Source organism: Leptinotarsa decemlineata, unplaced genomic scaffold (genome assembly GCF_025532065.1).
Source record: "Leptinotarsa decemlineata unplaced genomic scaffold, Ldec_3_MD MMD2_tig00002974_RagTag_RagTag, whole genome shotgun sequence".
NCBI lineage: Eukaryota > Metazoa > Arthropoda > Insecta > Coleoptera > Chrysomelidae > Leptinotarsa > Leptinotarsa decemlineata.
Window position 1 is genome coordinate 482,902 of NW_027412578.1, and position 17,419 is coordinate 500,320.

At 32.6% G+C, this 17,419-nt stretch overlaps 2 protein-coding genes across 7 annotated transcripts in view; one reads left to right on the forward strand and one right to left on the reverse strand.

The window, feature by feature from the left end:
* The window catches only part of Tomosyn (syntaxin-binding protein tomosyn), a 200,198-nt gene extending 189,990 nt beyond the window's left edge, over positions 1 to 10,208 (forward strand). For all 6 annotated transcript variants that reach the window (XM_074177241.1, XM_074177244.1, XM_074177242.1 and 3 more), the window contains 3 exons: positions 4,749 to 4,844; positions 4,902 to 5,026; positions 6,552 to 10,208. In XM_074177241.1, coding sequence (XP_074033342.1) covers positions 4,749 to 4,844; positions 4,902 to 5,026; positions 6,552 to 6,805 — 475 coding nt within the window. In that variant the 3' untranslated portion in view covers positions 6,806 to 10,208. The remainder of the gene's footprint in view (positions 1 to 4,748; positions 4,845 to 4,901; positions 5,027 to 6,551) is intronic.
* Positions 10,209 to 14,293: 4,085 nt separating this feature from the next.
* Positions 14,294 to 16,982, reverse strand: ATPsynO (ATP synthase subunit O, mitochondrial). Its single transcript, XM_023160405.2, has 3 exons — positions 16,825 to 16,982; positions 16,341 to 16,715; positions 14,294 to 14,564 (listed from the first exon to the last, which is right to left on the reverse strand). The coding sequence occupies exons 1-3, from the start codon at positions 16,849 to 16,851 to the stop codon at positions 14,337 to 14,339; spliced, it is 630 nt and encodes a 209-aa protein (XP_023016173.2). The 5' UTR covers positions 16,852 to 16,982; the 3' UTR covers positions 14,294 to 14,336.
* Positions 16,983 to 17,419: the final 437 nt, after the last annotated feature.

Consider the following 17,419-nt stretch of genomic DNA (forward strand, 5'->3'; position numbering starts at 1 on the left):
TTTTCATCAAGTATCGGCCAGTTCTATACCTTTGTTGGAATCATAGAAAGTGGGCTTGTTGACTAGACATGTGGTTAGGATTCTTCAAATACCTCCTTCACTGTGTGTATTTCTTATAGAAAAAATTGGTTTTGTTACTTCTACTATAAATTGGAATATTTTCAATCCTCCATCGTATTGTTTTTATTTATTTCGGGTATATCCCATGGACTTCTTTTCTTTTTGTATCATGTTTCCCTTGTGTCTGCTTGGGTCATATGATATTATTCTTGTTGTTAATTCACTGACACCATGATTTTAATAATGTCTGCTGTCAATACCATTTCATCGTATACTCGAGGGTTCGCAATACAGCAATATGTTGAACTGTAAATTGAATTGTTGGTTCAGTGTTTTTCTTCCATATCACTTGTTCCCATTGTTATTACTTTTAGGGTTATTTTGAGTGATTTTACAACTTAATTCATAACCTCAAAAAATATAATATCAAAACTCAAACTGGTTTTTCTCGGCTTCTCTAGTCTCGTCCCTCATGGGTCGTGATCTGAACTGATAATTTTCATATAAGCCATCGAAATTGCTACAATTTCTTCATTCTCCATTCCTCTGTAGCATTCACCATTTCTTATAATTTGATAAGTGGAATTTGGAACCTTTAGCGTGAAGTTTATCACTTTTTCCTCATTAGAACAAAAATGTTGTCTATCGACGCGCGTTTCGCTAACCAAGCGAAAGTGATTTCAATACATTTCTTCTAATAACATCTAGAATTGCGATGAGTGAACAGAATGATCCTTTCGTTAATGAACATAAGCGAACTTGTCCCATTCCCAGTAATAATTCATTTGTTTATATTCACATAGTTAGGACTAAACTGAATGATTCATGAAATGATTGCAAAAATAAAAAAATACAGTTTCGATGTCCTTTCACACTTGGGAAGAAGACTTATGATGTATTTTTACTCCATTTTTTTTCAAGATCAAAATAATTTTGCTCTACTAGTCATATTAGAAGTGACCAGTTTTCATTACACCAGAATAAACAAATTTTAAACTCTTTCAAAATGTGTTTCATTGTAATTTTACATGCGTTGACCATTATTTTGAAATCTATTTTTTCCAATGTCATACATTTCCGTGATTGACAAATGTCAACAAAAATGCAGTATACTGATAAATGTGCAAGAAAATGAACAGGTACATATGTTTTCAAATGAAAAATTCAGGCACAACTTTAACACACTTTTCCACTCTGAATTGGCTTCAGCACACATTTACTTGCACTGCATTTTGACCAAGAAGCATGTTTTTCTGATATTTCTCACAACCTTCAGAAAATGTGCATGATAAATATGGTGAATTTTCAAATACTCCTTACATATCTAAGCAATCTTAGTTTCGAAGATTATTTATTGCCAAACAGGAGACATGACGCTAAAATTGAAATTATTGCACTCAATCTTTTTTGCATTGTGGACCAGAATCGTCGAACAAAATATCAACACTTCGAACTCTTCAGAAAAAACTTCGAATTTCCAATGTATTCTTTGAAGTGAAGAAATATTTGTACCTGAATGTGGGAATCCGAGATTTTCTTACTGAAATATATCTTTTTATAAATAATAAGTTGTTTCAAAAGTTTTGTCCGTTTTTATGAGTATACTTTGAACTGTAATATCTCAGTGAATAATATATCAAAGAACAAAGTAATACAAATCATGAAATTCTGGAACAACAAAAATTAATTGGCGCTCCGAGGCGACTTCATTGATTCCAGAGGCGCATTTGCTTTTTTAGCTGCAGGAAAACCCGGAAAAACCTGCAGCACCACATCATCTGAAGATCTTGATCAGTCATTTGCACTTTTTCCAACGTAACACAAGTCGATCAGTTTTGTCAGCATAAAAATTGTGTGCTCGGGATTCGATGGAGTCGGCGACGACCATTTTTGCCTAGTCAGGTTCTACCAGTGAGAAAGTTATCAAAGTGCTTGAGAAGATAGTAGTCGGTTTGCGAGAGGTCTGGGAATTGTGGTGGGTGAGGCAGAACTTCGAAGCCCAATCCGTTCAATTTTCAGACTGTGGTTTGTGAAACGGGCGGACGAGTGTTGTCATGAAGCAGAATCGGACAAGTGCCGGCTGCTGCTGACACAATTTTCGGGACCTTTCGTTGACTTCTTCAACATAGGATTCTTCTGTGATGGTTTGGCTGGTTGCAAGAAGTTATAGTGAATTACACCAGTCGCTGGCCACCATACAGTGATCATGGTGGGTTTTCGCCTATAAGAAGTACCCTGTCCAACGACTGTCCTGAACGTCTCCTATTGTCCTAGAGGATCAACTTTTTATCACACGAGACGATTTGATCCAAAAAAGGGTCGTTTTGGTTACGCAAAAGCAAAGAAGAACAGACCTCTAAACGTGGCAATTTCTGTCGATCGTTCTATTCATGGGGCACCCGCTTTTCGAGATTCTTGACCTTTCCAATATGTTTTAAAGCATCATGGGAGCTGACGCCCAGTTCTTTCGCCATCCTAAGCACCGTCTGTGATGAGTCAGTCTCCACCAGGGTCCTCAAGTCCTCATCCTGGTTTACTGTACTTCAAGGCTAAAATCTCCGGAACAAAATTTTGCAAACCAACGTAGAACAGTGCGTTCATTGTCAAATGCCTGGTTCATTTTTTGGTCTGTTTCGGCAGCGCTTTAGTTCATTTTGAATTCGTATAGAAAAACTGGTCGAAAATGGCATATATCAATAAACTGAAAAGAGTCAAAATTTAAAATTGGGAAAAAATGAATAGCATTGATTTATATAGTACAAAATTCTCTATATTCTCTATCGATCAGTATATACCACGACACAGATATGGCGCTACAAAAACAAATGAATTCAAAATGAAAAAAACTTCTGAAACAACCCATAAAATTAATCTTCCAACGTTCCTACACGTTGGATCTAGTACCGGAAAAAACTACTTCCACGGCTAATACCACGATGTTATCATAAATATTCGCAATTCCAAATACCTACTCTCTACTGAGAGGCTGGCCTTGATTTGCTGATGTGGATTAATCACTGTCGACTATTTTAGTTGATCCGCAATAATGTGTGGAATTGAAGAAAATACTTGTTTCTTGTATTTTTGACAATTGACAAAGACCCCACTGTCTCCATACTTTTTTCAAAACACAAGCAGTACAGGAAAATCCTTCAGGCGCTTTAAGGGCGGTGTCTGTGCGAAAGTAGCAATTCACAATGGATTTGAGTCGCTGGAGATTAAATCCATTTGGAAAAACGTTCTCAGGAAGTGCATTCCACATAAACGCAATTCTCCAAATGAAATAGTTCTTAAACAGTGAATTTCGAGGTGTACTGAGTTCAACCCCAAAACGATGAGCAGCCACAGTCCGTCGCGAATTTCTGATATGTACCGCTCTTGGTGGAATCAATTTGCCAAGTCACTTGAACACTTCCCGTGAAAGTATCTACAAAAGAGAAACAAATCCCCGACCTTTATTCGATGTTCCAGACTATCAAGGTTGCAAGAGATGTTCGCGTCTCCAGTGAGGCTCTTTTCTGGATGGAATGCAGCAGCTTCACGGTATGCTTAGAGGCGGAGCTCCATACATGAGAACAATACTCCAAAGAAGATCTGATCTGAGCTATATAAAGCATCAAAATTTGCTGAGATGTGTACAGTTTTCTGGTTCGGAACAGTGTTCCAAGCTTTTGAATAGCAGCCTTTGCAATTCCAGCGACATGAAAGTGCCAAGACATATTGGTGTACATTTTAACCCCCAACAAACTTATCGAAGCAGAAATCTGAATTGTCTGCCTTAACTTTCTTATATCCTGTTCGGAGACATTTATCTTTTTAGACAAAAACCAATTTCTGAGTTTTTGTGGAATTGAATTGAACCTGGTTAGTTTCACCCCAATTCGAAATCACTTCTAGATCCTCATTTAGATATGCAACGTCCTGCCGCTGGTGAAGATGTGCATCCGCAGCCGACGTCCTGGAATTCAAATGGAATGACGAGACAAGTGTCCTCTCGTCAGAAAAGCAATATATTGGATTCTTCGTTTTTTCCAACAAGTCGTTGATATACAATAATATAAGTATTTCACTTATCAGTCCAAAAGAAAGTTTATAAAAGAACATATTGATTAACGATATGACTGAAAAAAAATGATAACTGCTAACCACACTGTTTCCGTACTTATCCATGTACTGATATCAGAACTCCCTTTGATGGTATTGTGTGGATCCAGTGAAACTTTTTGCACCATTGCTATATTCGGCATCGTTCTTTGTGTAAAGTTGTGTGAATATTGAGTACCTATCTACTCGTATTCTCCAAAAAACCGATTGGCCTTCGAAAGTCGGGTTGTTTTAATTTTGCAGCCAAATTTTACAATTTAATTTGCACGTCTCAACGTCCGAACCCAAAAATCTCATGGATAATGATGGATATGAAAGCATACTGTGCTACTGAATAATTCAATCTTTCACAGATTCTCTGTTTTATGGCAATTATGAATTTTACTTGGATTCTGCTCTTGTCTCCTGCTGGCAGCAAATATTTCTCCGATTATTGTATGTCATTTCATAATGAAGTGGTAAGTTCATTATATTTTCAATGGAAATGACCTTCACAAAACTTAAACTATTTTTTTCGTCTTGTTTATGTATTTTTTAACAAAAAGATAATAAATATTAAAGCTATTCTCAATCACTCATTTTAGGATTGCAAGGACCTTCAATTTCAGCAATAGAGGCCATGGACTATACTTGGCCTCACCTTCTGAGCTACAGAAATTCACGCTATGCTCTGACTTTTGGTACGATTCGTCAAAATAACTGTTTCATTTATGTTTATATGCGATTATCTTTTCCAGCTCAAATCTCTCCGAAATGATAGGCGAACTGTTCTTGCCCTTAGATATGCCAGAACCTCCAAAGGAAGGATTTTTCAAAGGACTATTCGGAGGCGGGGTACGATCGTTAGACCGAGAGGAACTTTGTGAGTAAATGTTTGAAAATCTAATTCATTACCACCAAAAACCGGCTTATTACACTTGTGGTAACGAAAAATTACACATGATTTGTTTCAATTCTGCTTACATTTGTAACGACTTACTGATGCAAGACTGGATTTTTAGCTTACGCTTGCACAAAAAATAAATAATAATAATAATAATGAATTTATTCAAGCGAAGACATAAAATACAATGTTACAGGCACGCATATGTGAAATACATTGATATGATACATTGGTTACAATGACTCTAATTTATTCTGAACAAATTCAAGAAACCCACAATGGAAATCCTGTTCAACTTTGATTTCTCATCATCGTTTCAAAATCGATGGATTGATGCTGTACCAACCTATGTAATTAAAATAAATATAAATATAAATATAAATATGTATATATAAATGATGTAGAAATATATTAATATCAATAATTATTTTTTTTCAAATAAGAATAATATTACTTTTGATTGTATCCTAATATTGTAAATAATGCAATGTTAGTTATTTTTTAGGTCTATAAGACTATGGATTGCATTGCGCGGTTTACTCATTAACCATTTCAGTATGTACTTTGGACTTGAATAGAGATACCGCGCGAGTTGAGTATTTTAAATGAGTATGGCAAAATATTATAAATCTTTGGTGCAAGATATAAATGACATCTCTGTCCTATTGTTTTCAGCATACGGGGTATACTTAGGGAACATTCTTTGTATCTAGTCGGATAACTATGTTCAATGTTTTTGGTGTTATATGCATTTCTGTGTTGATATAATGCCAGATACAGAACAAATAACTGATGAATATCTAGTAATTCAGCATCTTTAAAAAGCTGATCACTAGAATATCTGTAACCGTTTCCAGTGATTATTACATACCTATTACATAGTACATTATTTTTAAATGTTTAATATCAAAATTTTTTTTTTAAATATCAAAATTTGGGTAAGCAGTGTCTTACTTTTTTAATGGCGTTTTCAACAGAGAACAAAATACAGAAACAGATTGGATGCACTTCAGATCTTCGCATCCACCTGTCGGACAAAAAGCCTAATTTCAGTAATATTATAAGAAAAAATGTTACAAAAATTCATTCTTCTTCTGTTTCATCAAAATTATTATTTTTCATTTATAATTTTTCGTTTCTTCGAGTCGTAACATAAAAATACTCAAACTACTAATGTGAATGAACAGTTCAGTTATCGAATTAACCAGCTAGGGTTCCGTCAAAAAAATATATGCTCAATTAGAGTTTCGTGGCCAAATAAAATTGGAAATCCCTGCTTTGAGGAATCCTCAATGAAGGATCTTTTGATTTAAGGAATCCTTAAGTACTCATCCGCATATTAAAGTAAAATATGAAGTAAAAGTGTGGTATATGGACGCTCCCATTGATTCACGTTGTGACAACTTTCTTAAAGTTAAAGTTTGGTGTATGAAAACTCATATTGTTTTACATTTTAATGGATCGGTCATGTCGAAGTTTTCTAAAAAAATATCTTATTTTGCAGTCGGAGAATCTAGCGGGAAAGCCAGCAAGGCGGTTGCTAAGCATATACCAGGAAATATTTCCGATCTAAATCAAAGAGCAACTAGCGCTAGCAGCGAGGTCAACCGAGCTCACAAACTCATGTTGGAACGTGGAGAAAAGCTGAATCAACTAGAGGAAAAAGCAGAACGAATGAGAAGCGAAGCTGAGAATTTCTCTTCTTCGGCTCATGAACTCATGCTCAAGTACAAAGATAAAAAATGGTATCAGTTGTGAAGTGGTTAGTTATTTTTATAATAATCTGAAAAATATTGGTAACTGTACAGTTTTTCGTACTAGAAAAGTAGTATGATAATAGTCAATAGATGGATAAGTAATGGTAAGTGACAATTAAATCCCTCGCCGTATTCCTTCAAATGTCTTCTTGAATTTTCTAAGTCCAAGGATAAACAAGTAGTTTCTCAATATTCAAAAATAATAATGAATGGTATCTGATGACGTAGCGTTGAAAATCATGTCAGCAGATTTTTTATTGGTATATTATTCACAAGTGTAGCTTTTTTTTAAAAATCAACCGTTTTCTAAGTAATTTAGTCTGTGGGTTGTACCCTAGGCGTATTTCACCTTATAATATAAATGATAATGTTTAAACAGCTTTACTCAAACAATAACCGGGTTCGAAAGAGAAATGATAATCTGTAGATTTTTTCGATAGTAACGAAGATGAACCTTTCGAAAATAAGTTTTCATATCTCATTCAATTTTTACGAGTCTACGGTTTTTCTCCTAGGGTGTTTGATTCGTCACTTACGATCCACTAAAACTTCTTAAACTTAATGCGAATTGTGATATTCTATTCTGCCTGTGGGAGGACAGATCATGATAACGTTATTTTAACTTCAAATATGATTTGGTACTATTTTGAAATGACACTTGGTTCTCGCATCCCAAATGTCTTGCCATAGAATATGTTCATGATGATAGAGTATTTTATAGAACTAGAGTATTCTTGTAGCAACATTTTTTTACCTCTGCTACTGAATATTATTTTCCGAATGTGGTATGTTAAATGCAGTGTCGATATCTATTCAGCTTTTTTGACGAAGTACTCGTTCAATAGCTGCAGATTTTTTCAGAAGTACCTAGTCGATTAAAACAATGGAAAAGTATTATTCAATACTTTTCTGTATGAAGTTTTATAGAGCCTTTTAAGGGTAGGTCTTTCTTAAACAAATTAGACCTTCATTCTCAAAGAAATAATATCTTCAGGTAATAACACCTAAAAATTCTTGTAGTTAAATTTTCATATCAGGTTCAACATCATTGATAAAGTGATTGTAAATTTCAGTTAGTTTAAGAGAAAAAGGGTTTTGTTTTCTAAAGTATTTTCATAAAAAAGGAAAGTGGTTGGCATTGACATTTAGTACAAAGAGGGTATCCAAAAAATATCTTCATGATCTCTTTACAGTTATTTTAATATATCCATCGATCGTAGAATTTAATTATGTTACATCTTACCCAGTCAGAAGAACAAGGTTTAAAGTATGTGAATTTATTGGTGTTATTTTAACTCCTTCTGCAACTGACTGTCTTGCAACAATGGTAAGTGATAATAGAAGTCAAATAAGTTAGAACTTGGAATTAACACTAATAACTAATGGATAATTGACTATTTACCACATGTTCGTTATATATCTAATTTCAACAACTATTTCAGTTATGTATGTCAGTAATCTGTACTTAACTTTGAAGATAAATGAACTCTATCTAAAAAGCATGTATTTGAAAATGTGCAGTCACTATAGCAAATTACTCAAAGAAGAAAGTGGTAATTTTGTTAGATGTTTAGTATAAAATGATACAAAAATCAAAATAACGGTTTCAAGCAAATTTGAAATTTTTGGCATATTTGCGATTGATGATTATTTTTCTCAAAGTTTTGACCAATTATAACTTTTTTATACTCGTATTCTTGGATTTAGGTCTATTTATCATTTGAAAAATTGCCAGATTCCTCTTGAAAACACAGTTTGAAGGGCAAACTTGCTTTTGTATTTTTGTTACAATCTTATAAAAATCTCTTTCTATTTTCCTTGTAAATAACCTAATAGTTTTAGTGGAAAATTAGACATTGTAAATAATGTAATGAATTGTTTGTTTTTTAATTTGTATCTCATAAAATGTTATAAGTATTTGGAAGACAATAAGGTATGTTACACAATTGAATTTAATTTTAATTTCGTGTCTCCTCTGTACTAAAACTTTATTTAATTTAGTTTTATGTGAGGCATAGTTAACCCTGATTGAGTTTATATGAAGATTTTCATTGCAAGTTATTTTCTTGGCATGTTAATGACTGATTTCTTTAATTGCAAAACTGATTATAAATATCTCTAAGCAACAAAAGTTTATGGTTTTTGATATTAACATCTCGCAAATATCAGAGTGTTTCAATTTAACTAACTGGAAATTTCGCCAATAACCATTACATCATTTCCAGACAAAATTAGCTTTTATTAACAATCAAACATTCGTCAAAGTTTCAGGCATTATGTTGGCAAGGTTGGTAAGTTACTGAGAAAAGAAAAAAGCACACGGCAACAATAATGCCCTTATCAAAGAAGATAATGGTCTTTCGCACGTTCAACAAAGCATTGAATTATTTGACAATTACCTGTTGAACAATATTTTAGTTGATTAATTAATAATTTTCAATTTTTTTCTAAAGAGGGTTTAAGTGAACAGTAAAATATACCTCCTTTATCACGACCTAGAGAAAAATGAAATAAAAATTTCTCCCAGCTAGTATGTGTCCTAGAGACAAACCCGAGAAATAACTTTGTTACAGTTATATCCTGCCGTGAAAATTTAGGCTCTTTGATAATACATGAGTTATTCCAGAAGAGATCACTGGTACATCGATTCCAATTCAATTTCTTGCAATGTTTGTATAATTATCTAGTAGGCCTACATTTCTTATTTGATGTCTTCCTGTTTCTCCATTTGAATAATGCCAAATGTATCCATAAGCACATAAAAATCAAATGAAAATGTGAATATACGTTCGTAGTTGTATAGGAAGTGTTACCAGCCAGACTTTTCGTTTAGTAGAAGAATTATATACTTTCATGCCTTTGGAATGTATTGAATGAGTTGAATTGCTGAGATGCTTCTACCAATCACATTGAAGAAGTTGAACTGTTCAGTAATTATTTTAAAAGCAACTTGGGACTTACATATCAAATATCAAGAAGGAAATTGTCTTAAAAGTTTTCATCTGAACCAAATATATGAGAACATCTTCCAAACAAAATGTTTTACTGACATCAATTTCTGTATCAATAGATTGAATGAATGAATACATTTTATTCACCTCATTGTCAAACTTGCTAGACAATCTCTTATTATTCAACTCATTCGAAACCAAGTCATTACAATAGGTATTGCTATGTTCAGATATATTTTATTTTTTAAGTTTAATGAATTGAGAGAATAAGTGGGAACAATTGTTATCATTTAAGAATATATTACTGTACAAAAGTGTTACTTCTTCAATTTTTAAAGTTTCACCTTTAACAATTATTTTCAAAGATTTATTTCCCATTTCCTTGTAACCTGTTAAGCTATATTAGTAATACAGAAATTATATTACTGTTCTATTAATAAAGGATGATTTGTTCGTAATGTGTCTTTTTTCCATAATTCTTTCACCATTTTTTCAACCTTACTCATGTAGCTCTGTTTGGAACTTTTTATTCATTTATGACTCTTACTTGGCACTTTCAACGCCAATTGTAGCATAGTTGAACAGATCTATCCTGTGTATATAATATTTTTTATTTCTATATCTACTTTCATGGAGTACTTTATAAGTTCCACATCAGATATCAGTCATTGAAATGCCAATAGTGGGGGGGGAGGCCAAGAACCGGCTGTGATCTCCTACAGCATACAAATATAAGCAATTTAAATATAAAATGGTGCTAATTGAAAATAAATAATGAAAAATATTAAAGTTGTCACAGAGGTCAGGTATTTGGGTTTAATGTTGAGCAACAGTTTTACCTTTCAACGAACATTTCAAATATTTTGATAAAAAAATAGCAAAGAAACCTTACTTCTTCATTAGAATTTTTACCCACCTATCAACTATTTCCGTGGTAACATTCTACAGCATTTTTATTTAACCTCACTTTGATTTTTTGCAGTTCATTGTTGTATGGTTTGAACCAAAAACAAACGTAGAAGTTACAAAATCGAGGATATCATTTATGCTTGATTGATTACAGTGGTTATCAGTACATGACAGGTTGTATAGGTCAGCAAAGCTATTGATAATATGTTACCATCATATATCGATGAATTCATCCACTATCGAAATAGTACTCATAATTATGAAACAAGGAAAATCAATGACTTTCATCTACCAAGGTACAGCTTGAGAATTCTATTTTATAAAGGTTTGAATAAATTCAAAACGTTACCGGAAGACATCAAAAATAAAAACAGTTTATACATATTTAAATCCAAAATTAATAACTATTTGAAAACTGTACTGGAATAGTGTTGATGTTATTTAGTGATTCTACACTAATACTCTTGCTATATAGTATTTTTTCTTTCTTCATGATACCTACTGCCATAAATTTTTATTTTCTTTATTGTGCACTTTCAATAAACAGATCAGATATGGTTTTAGTTTATGTCTTTATTAGTTTAGGTTTTTCAGTTTTTGTTTTACTCTTTTATTATACATGAAGGAATATCTTTGAATGCATTTGAGTTTTTGTTTATTTTGCATGGTACACTTTGTATGATGTATGCATATTAGAATATTTTCTATTTAAATGAACTCATTCATTCGTTCATGAACTGATATGATTCACAAAAATTACTTCGCTCCACCACTAATTCTGTTATCTTATCAATTTGTAACCAATGCCCCGATCAAACATGTTCCACTCGTTGCAAGATATTACGGTTCGCTTCCAGAACATTAAATGTTCTGGCCGTGTAATTTATTCCGTAATGTAACCACATGGGATACAAAACAATGATGCATGCAACAAACAAAGATATGCATTACCTAAATATTCGTCCTAACTTGTCGGCGTTAGTAAGGAAAAATCCCTTGATGAGACGACAAACAACCGTCCAAATGATGGTTCGGCTTGTAACAGTTACGTGTGTCAAAGTGATTACGCTACATCATACTCTCGATCTCTCTCTCCATATTCTAACGAACGCACATCTAATGGGCAGAACTATATGGAAATTTAAAAAGCTTTCTCTATATTTGACAAGCTGTACATGTTTGAGAATGATCTGAAAGAAGAAATTAAAAATAGTGTACGGAGTTCAAGTGAAAGTGTTCAATTTATATCTTTTATCTTCAAAAAAGGTGACAAAACCGATATTATCAATTAGAGGCCGGTGGTAGTGTTATCAGCACCAGCCAAACTTTTCGAGATTGTCATTGTCAAGCATTTCTATAGATTAGTTTTTTCTAAAATATCACAGTTCCAACATGGCATCATGAAAAGAAGATCCCCTGTTAGTAATCTTAGCAATGTTACCCAATTTATAGTTGAAAACTTGGATATTCGTGTTCCAGTAGAAATTATATACACGGACTTGGGTTAAAGGTTTTGATAAAGTCTCACATCCAATTCTTGTAAGAACCCTAGATTATGATTTCGGTTTTCATCCCAATCTGATGAAAATTTTCAGTTCATATCTAACCAATCGAAAACAAAGTATAATAATGAAAGGGCATAACTCTAGTCCATTCATTGCGTCGTCTGGAGTTCCCCAGGGTTCCAACTTGGGTCCTTCGTTATTTATTATATTTATTAATAGTCTTGTAAAAAATATCACATCATCTTGTTACTTGCTGTTTACAGATGACTTTGGACATTTTTAGAAGAATATCAAAAGTTAAAGATTGTGTACATCTACAAAACGATATAAATAATAACATCTTTGAATAATCAAAAAAGAACAAATTGTCATTCAATATTCAAAAGTGTAATAGGTACTATAACCTTCTCCCGAAAAAAGTAATTATAGTATACAGCTAGGAGATGGATGGTATAAAACTCGCAGAACTTGAGAAATGTTATTTAGATCTCATATACTGAATATAACTAACAAAGCCTCAAAGATGTATGGGTTTGTAGTTCGCAACTCTTGGCAATTCAACAAGGTTACCTGCATCAAACATCTGTAGGTATATCACTCTTATTAGAAGCATTTTGGAATATGCTTCCGTTATCTGGTGATCTCAATATAAATGTCACAGGTATAGCATTGAAAGAGTTCAAAATTTAAACGAGTAATCAGAGATTGATATTTCATCAGTTCGGACTTCCATTGTCTAATATAATATACATTAATTTGAAATCCCTGAAAAAAATTAAAATAGATTAACCGAAAATAACAATTTGATTAAACAAAAAACTGACATAAAGAAATATCATGCAAGCAACAACCAAAAAATAAAAAATTGAAATGTTAATAAAAGCTGAAAAATTAAAAAAAAAATAAAATTTGGTTGGCGAATATATAAACTCGACTTAATGGGTAATCCAACACTGTATAACTGTACGGAGGCTATTTTCCGAGTTTTATGCCTGACGTGTCATCTACTGCTGCGGTAGACATTTTCAAAGATGATGTATCAACGGTCGCAATACCCTCATGAGAAAGCTATTATATAGAGAAACACATGTTGCAGTTTTGTTAACTGAAGTGTTACATCTCAAGGAGTGTTTGACAATAATTTGTTCATTTCCTTGTTATAGATACCAGTCCACAAACATGAGCAATTTCAAGAAAGTAATTCACAGTAAAGGTCGAGAAAACATCTATAATTGTTATAAGTTTGAACTAACCGAGAAAGATCGACAAGCTCTAACAATTCCTATAAGCAATTCACAGTAAAGGTCGAGAAAACATCTATAATTGTTATAAGTTTGAACTAACCGAGAAAGATCGACAAGCTCTAACAATTCCTATAAGCAATCTTCAAGAGAGAGATACAATAAAAACTACTAAACCAATCTTCAACTCAGCCGGTGTGAACTTTGGACTATTGCAATTCGATTAAATAATAATATCGTCTTAATTATCTTCTAATAAATTTAAAGCAAATTAATCAGGTACAGTTTACTTATTATAGGAAGATAAAAGGCAAAGTTCAATTTACATGATGACAAGTCATCATTCAAATGAATAGTTGAGTGAAAATTTTCAGTTTCCACTTGAATAATTTTGTGATTTTTACTGTAGAAGCGACACACAGATATTTTCAAAGTCATACACAGTCATACTGTACCTATCGAACCTCCTTTACAAGAGAAAATCTACAGTAGTTTTTGATTTTTATACCTGCAAATTTTAACGAAATTTGACGAGATATTTTGAAAGTTTTCTTCTTGCACTTGGAACAAGTAAGTAAATTTTTCATCACAAATGAATATCTCCCAAAGTGAACTAAACCGATCATGTTTATTACTTATTACTTTCTGGTCGATGAATATAACAAAGAATTGAAAAAACATGAAAATGTTCAGTGATAGACTTGTGATTTAACTTTTCTTGATGAATTTCGTTCATTATTTGAAAGTCCAACCATAACTTGTGTTGAACAAAAAAAGTCCCTTCCTTTTGACTATTGAATTTATTAAATGTCATTTTACACATTAAAATTAATATTTATAAGTGTATAATGAAAAATGTACTATGAAGCAAATAAATGGCATATTCACTATTTCAAAATCTATATTTAGTATTGATCTTCACATAATTAGACAGCAGCGCTGATAATTTCAGTATATTTTTTTATTTTGCTAGCCACAGACATGTCTACATATCTGTCCCCAACACTGACGATCATTCCACCTATAATACTTGGATCCACTTTAGTAGTCAAATTAATGGTCTCTTTAGGTTTCAAAAAGGATTTCAAAACCGCTTGCAGTTTTTGTTTCTGATCAGAATCCAATTCCTTGGCAGTAATGACTTCACATGTAACCTAAAATAAATATTTTATAGCGTGCTAAGTTTCAAGGATGAAAACTATAGACTATTATCATTATTGATATTCAATATTTATTTGATACAAAACCAAGCTTTTTCATTTCTAAGATAACTATGTTCCCCAAAGTTGTTTACTCAATTATGCTGGTTACATAAACAATGCAAAATAAACACTGTTTCCCACACACCACAACCACAACACTCTTCTTGACATGCATTTCAGTAATAAAATATATACTACTACTTAAACACATCATCAGCTGATGATACCAACATGTCTGGTGAAAAATCTGTTGAGAAGAATGTTCCAGTTTTGAAATAAGAAGTTAAAATCTCTACCAAGTATTCCATCCACTGCTTTTGATATTAAATGTTGACATTTCCAATTATAACATTATCAATTCCAGTCTATACAGTGATTATAGATAATCAATTTATATTACAACTAAAAACACGGAAACCAACATCAAAATGAGTTTTAGAATTATTGGCAAATGAGGCTGTCGAGTGGAATATATGAAAATGTGTGTAAAATACATTTAACTGCCACCCAAAGTCTATGTTTTGTTCATTAAATATTAGTGGTGGACTTAATATAGATGCAGTTGGGAAGTTTCTTGCATATGGGTGAATGACGTTCAGAGAATCTGGTTGCAGGAAATCCTCGCTGAGGGTTTTACTGAAGAAATGGGTAGAGAACAAGATATATCAACTTTTCACCAAACACTCTCAAAAACTGATAAGGCTCCAGTTCAAGCCTTTAACGATAGTTGAAACAACAGTGATACTTTTTACAAAAAAATGATGTGTAATCAGTTTGTAAGTCAACAAGAATTACAAATATTGAAATTTTATTTCAATTATTATCAACACTTGCTTATATTATCGGCACATCTCTTATATTAGTCAATATAATAAGTGGTTGAGAAGACCAGCTCCTCCTAGCATTCAAAATTAAAAATTCTCATCTTTCTCCTTCCAATTTCGAAAGAATTAAACATAAATGTCATCTAGTATCAACAATTTATTTTCAAATTATATATTTCCTGACAGTTGTGGAAAATTGATGTTGTGCCTCATCCTGCATGAAAATTGAGTTAGAAAATGTATAATCTAGAATGAAACCTGTTGGGAAAATAGTAGCCAGATATCCAGTTTAACTAATTGCCCATCGCATTTCTATATACTTTTATTTTCCTAGTATGTATAGCCACATAGTATGTATAGATATTTCAAATGTGCTGCTAATATGTACTGCATGAAGAATAACTTCTACAATTTTTATATGTATTTTTGATAGAACTAATACAAAATAAAATGGTGTACTAAAAAATAAACAATACTTGGTAAAATTTTCAAGAATTCACATTTGGTATTTTAGTTTATTTTGAAGATATCTCTTAAGGGGCTGATAATAGGTACCTTGGCTTCAATTTTTACCAAAAAAATTTAAAAAAGGTTGTGATTATTTTATTTCTTGAGGGAAAAATGTGTAATAGCTGGTTAATGCAACACATTTCTCAAGACTAAGAACTGAGAGTTTACCTCTTTTATTAGTTGAAAAAAATGAATGAAATAATGTTGAAACGTTTTTGTTTATATGGAATTTTTTTCAATAGTACCATAAAATATCGAATGAAGAATACTTTTGGTTATGTTAACATGTGCATGAACCGGACTCTTCTGTTAGGTATAGTCTTAATTACTGGTCACTGGCTTTCATTCTTAGGTATTATTGCATAAACCCGCTAATAAATTGTTAAAAACAAACCTCTCCTCTGTGAGCAGCCATGATTGTTCTGTAGGCATTAATAACGCCGTCCAATTTTCCCAATCGACCGTTCTCTGCCAAAAGTTGTAAAAGATTATCCGTTTCAGATTTCAAAGAAATTTTTTGGGCAACTACTTTAAGAGCATCTGACTTTGAGCTACGCTTTACGGTTGGGTTTTCAATTATTCCTCTTATTTTGGGGTCACTTTTCATTGAAGTTTGTAACTTGAGGAGATCCTTCTCAACAATTTCAAGGGTTTTTCGTTTACTTGCAGCTGAGTACAAGGCAGTAGCATAACGCCCCTCAATGCCGAAAATTTGAACTGGTGGTTTCACGAGCTGGTTCGCAACATTGCTTGTACTGAAAGTACGTACCTAAGGAGAGAAAAATTATTTTATCACCTGGTTATGTAACCCAAGAAATTTTCGAGGTGAATATCCATTTGCTAGCTATTCAATTTCTGGAAAATCAATTGTAACTCACAGCCATAGAAAGTTTTTGAGTAGCCATCTTCAGATATGAAAGAATTTATTCGAATTGAAAAATTCGACAACTTCAATATTACATCAACTTCCACTCAAAAACTTGAAATAGGAGTGTCAGAACTGTCAGATGCCAGAATTGTCAGATTTCGGGTTGTATTCAAATCTCAGAGTAATAATAAGACATAGAGTTGCCATGTCTATACCAATACAGTACATGTGTTTTGAAACGTGTATCGCACTATCCTTTTCTGTACAACTTATCGGCGAGAGGGAGTGGCGGGTAATGAGGGGTCATGGAGAGTTTCTTTGCATTTGAAGTAAGTTGGACCATAAAACAGTGGCGGTTGGTTTAGTTGATAATCGGAGGGATATTATACATTTATTAAATAAATCATTTCAGGTGAAAATTTATTCTGTTTAGATAGTTCTTACAGGAAATCTAATTTATTATTAATGATTATGGAAATGAAGCCAGTTTTTCTACCACCTACTATGTATGGCTTTATAATAGAGCGCGTGGTTTACTTGGTTGAAATTAAATTATTTCAAATGAACTAATTCATAACAATGATAAATGGTAATTTTAAAAGTAA

Bases quoted from the DNA above. Each gene is read 5' to 3' on its own strand.
- ATPsynO (XM_023160405.2), bottom strand. From the start codon at position 16,851: ATGGCTACTCAAAAACTTTCTATGGCT. The intron at 16,716-16,824 runs GTGAGTTACAAT...TTCTCTCCTTAG, and splicing joins CTCAAAAACTTTCTATGGCT to GTACGTACTTTCAGTACAAG. The intron at 14,565-16,340 runs GTTTGTTTTTAA...TATTTATTTTAG, and splicing joins TGGCTGCTCACAGAGGAGAG to GTTACATGTGAAGTCATTAC.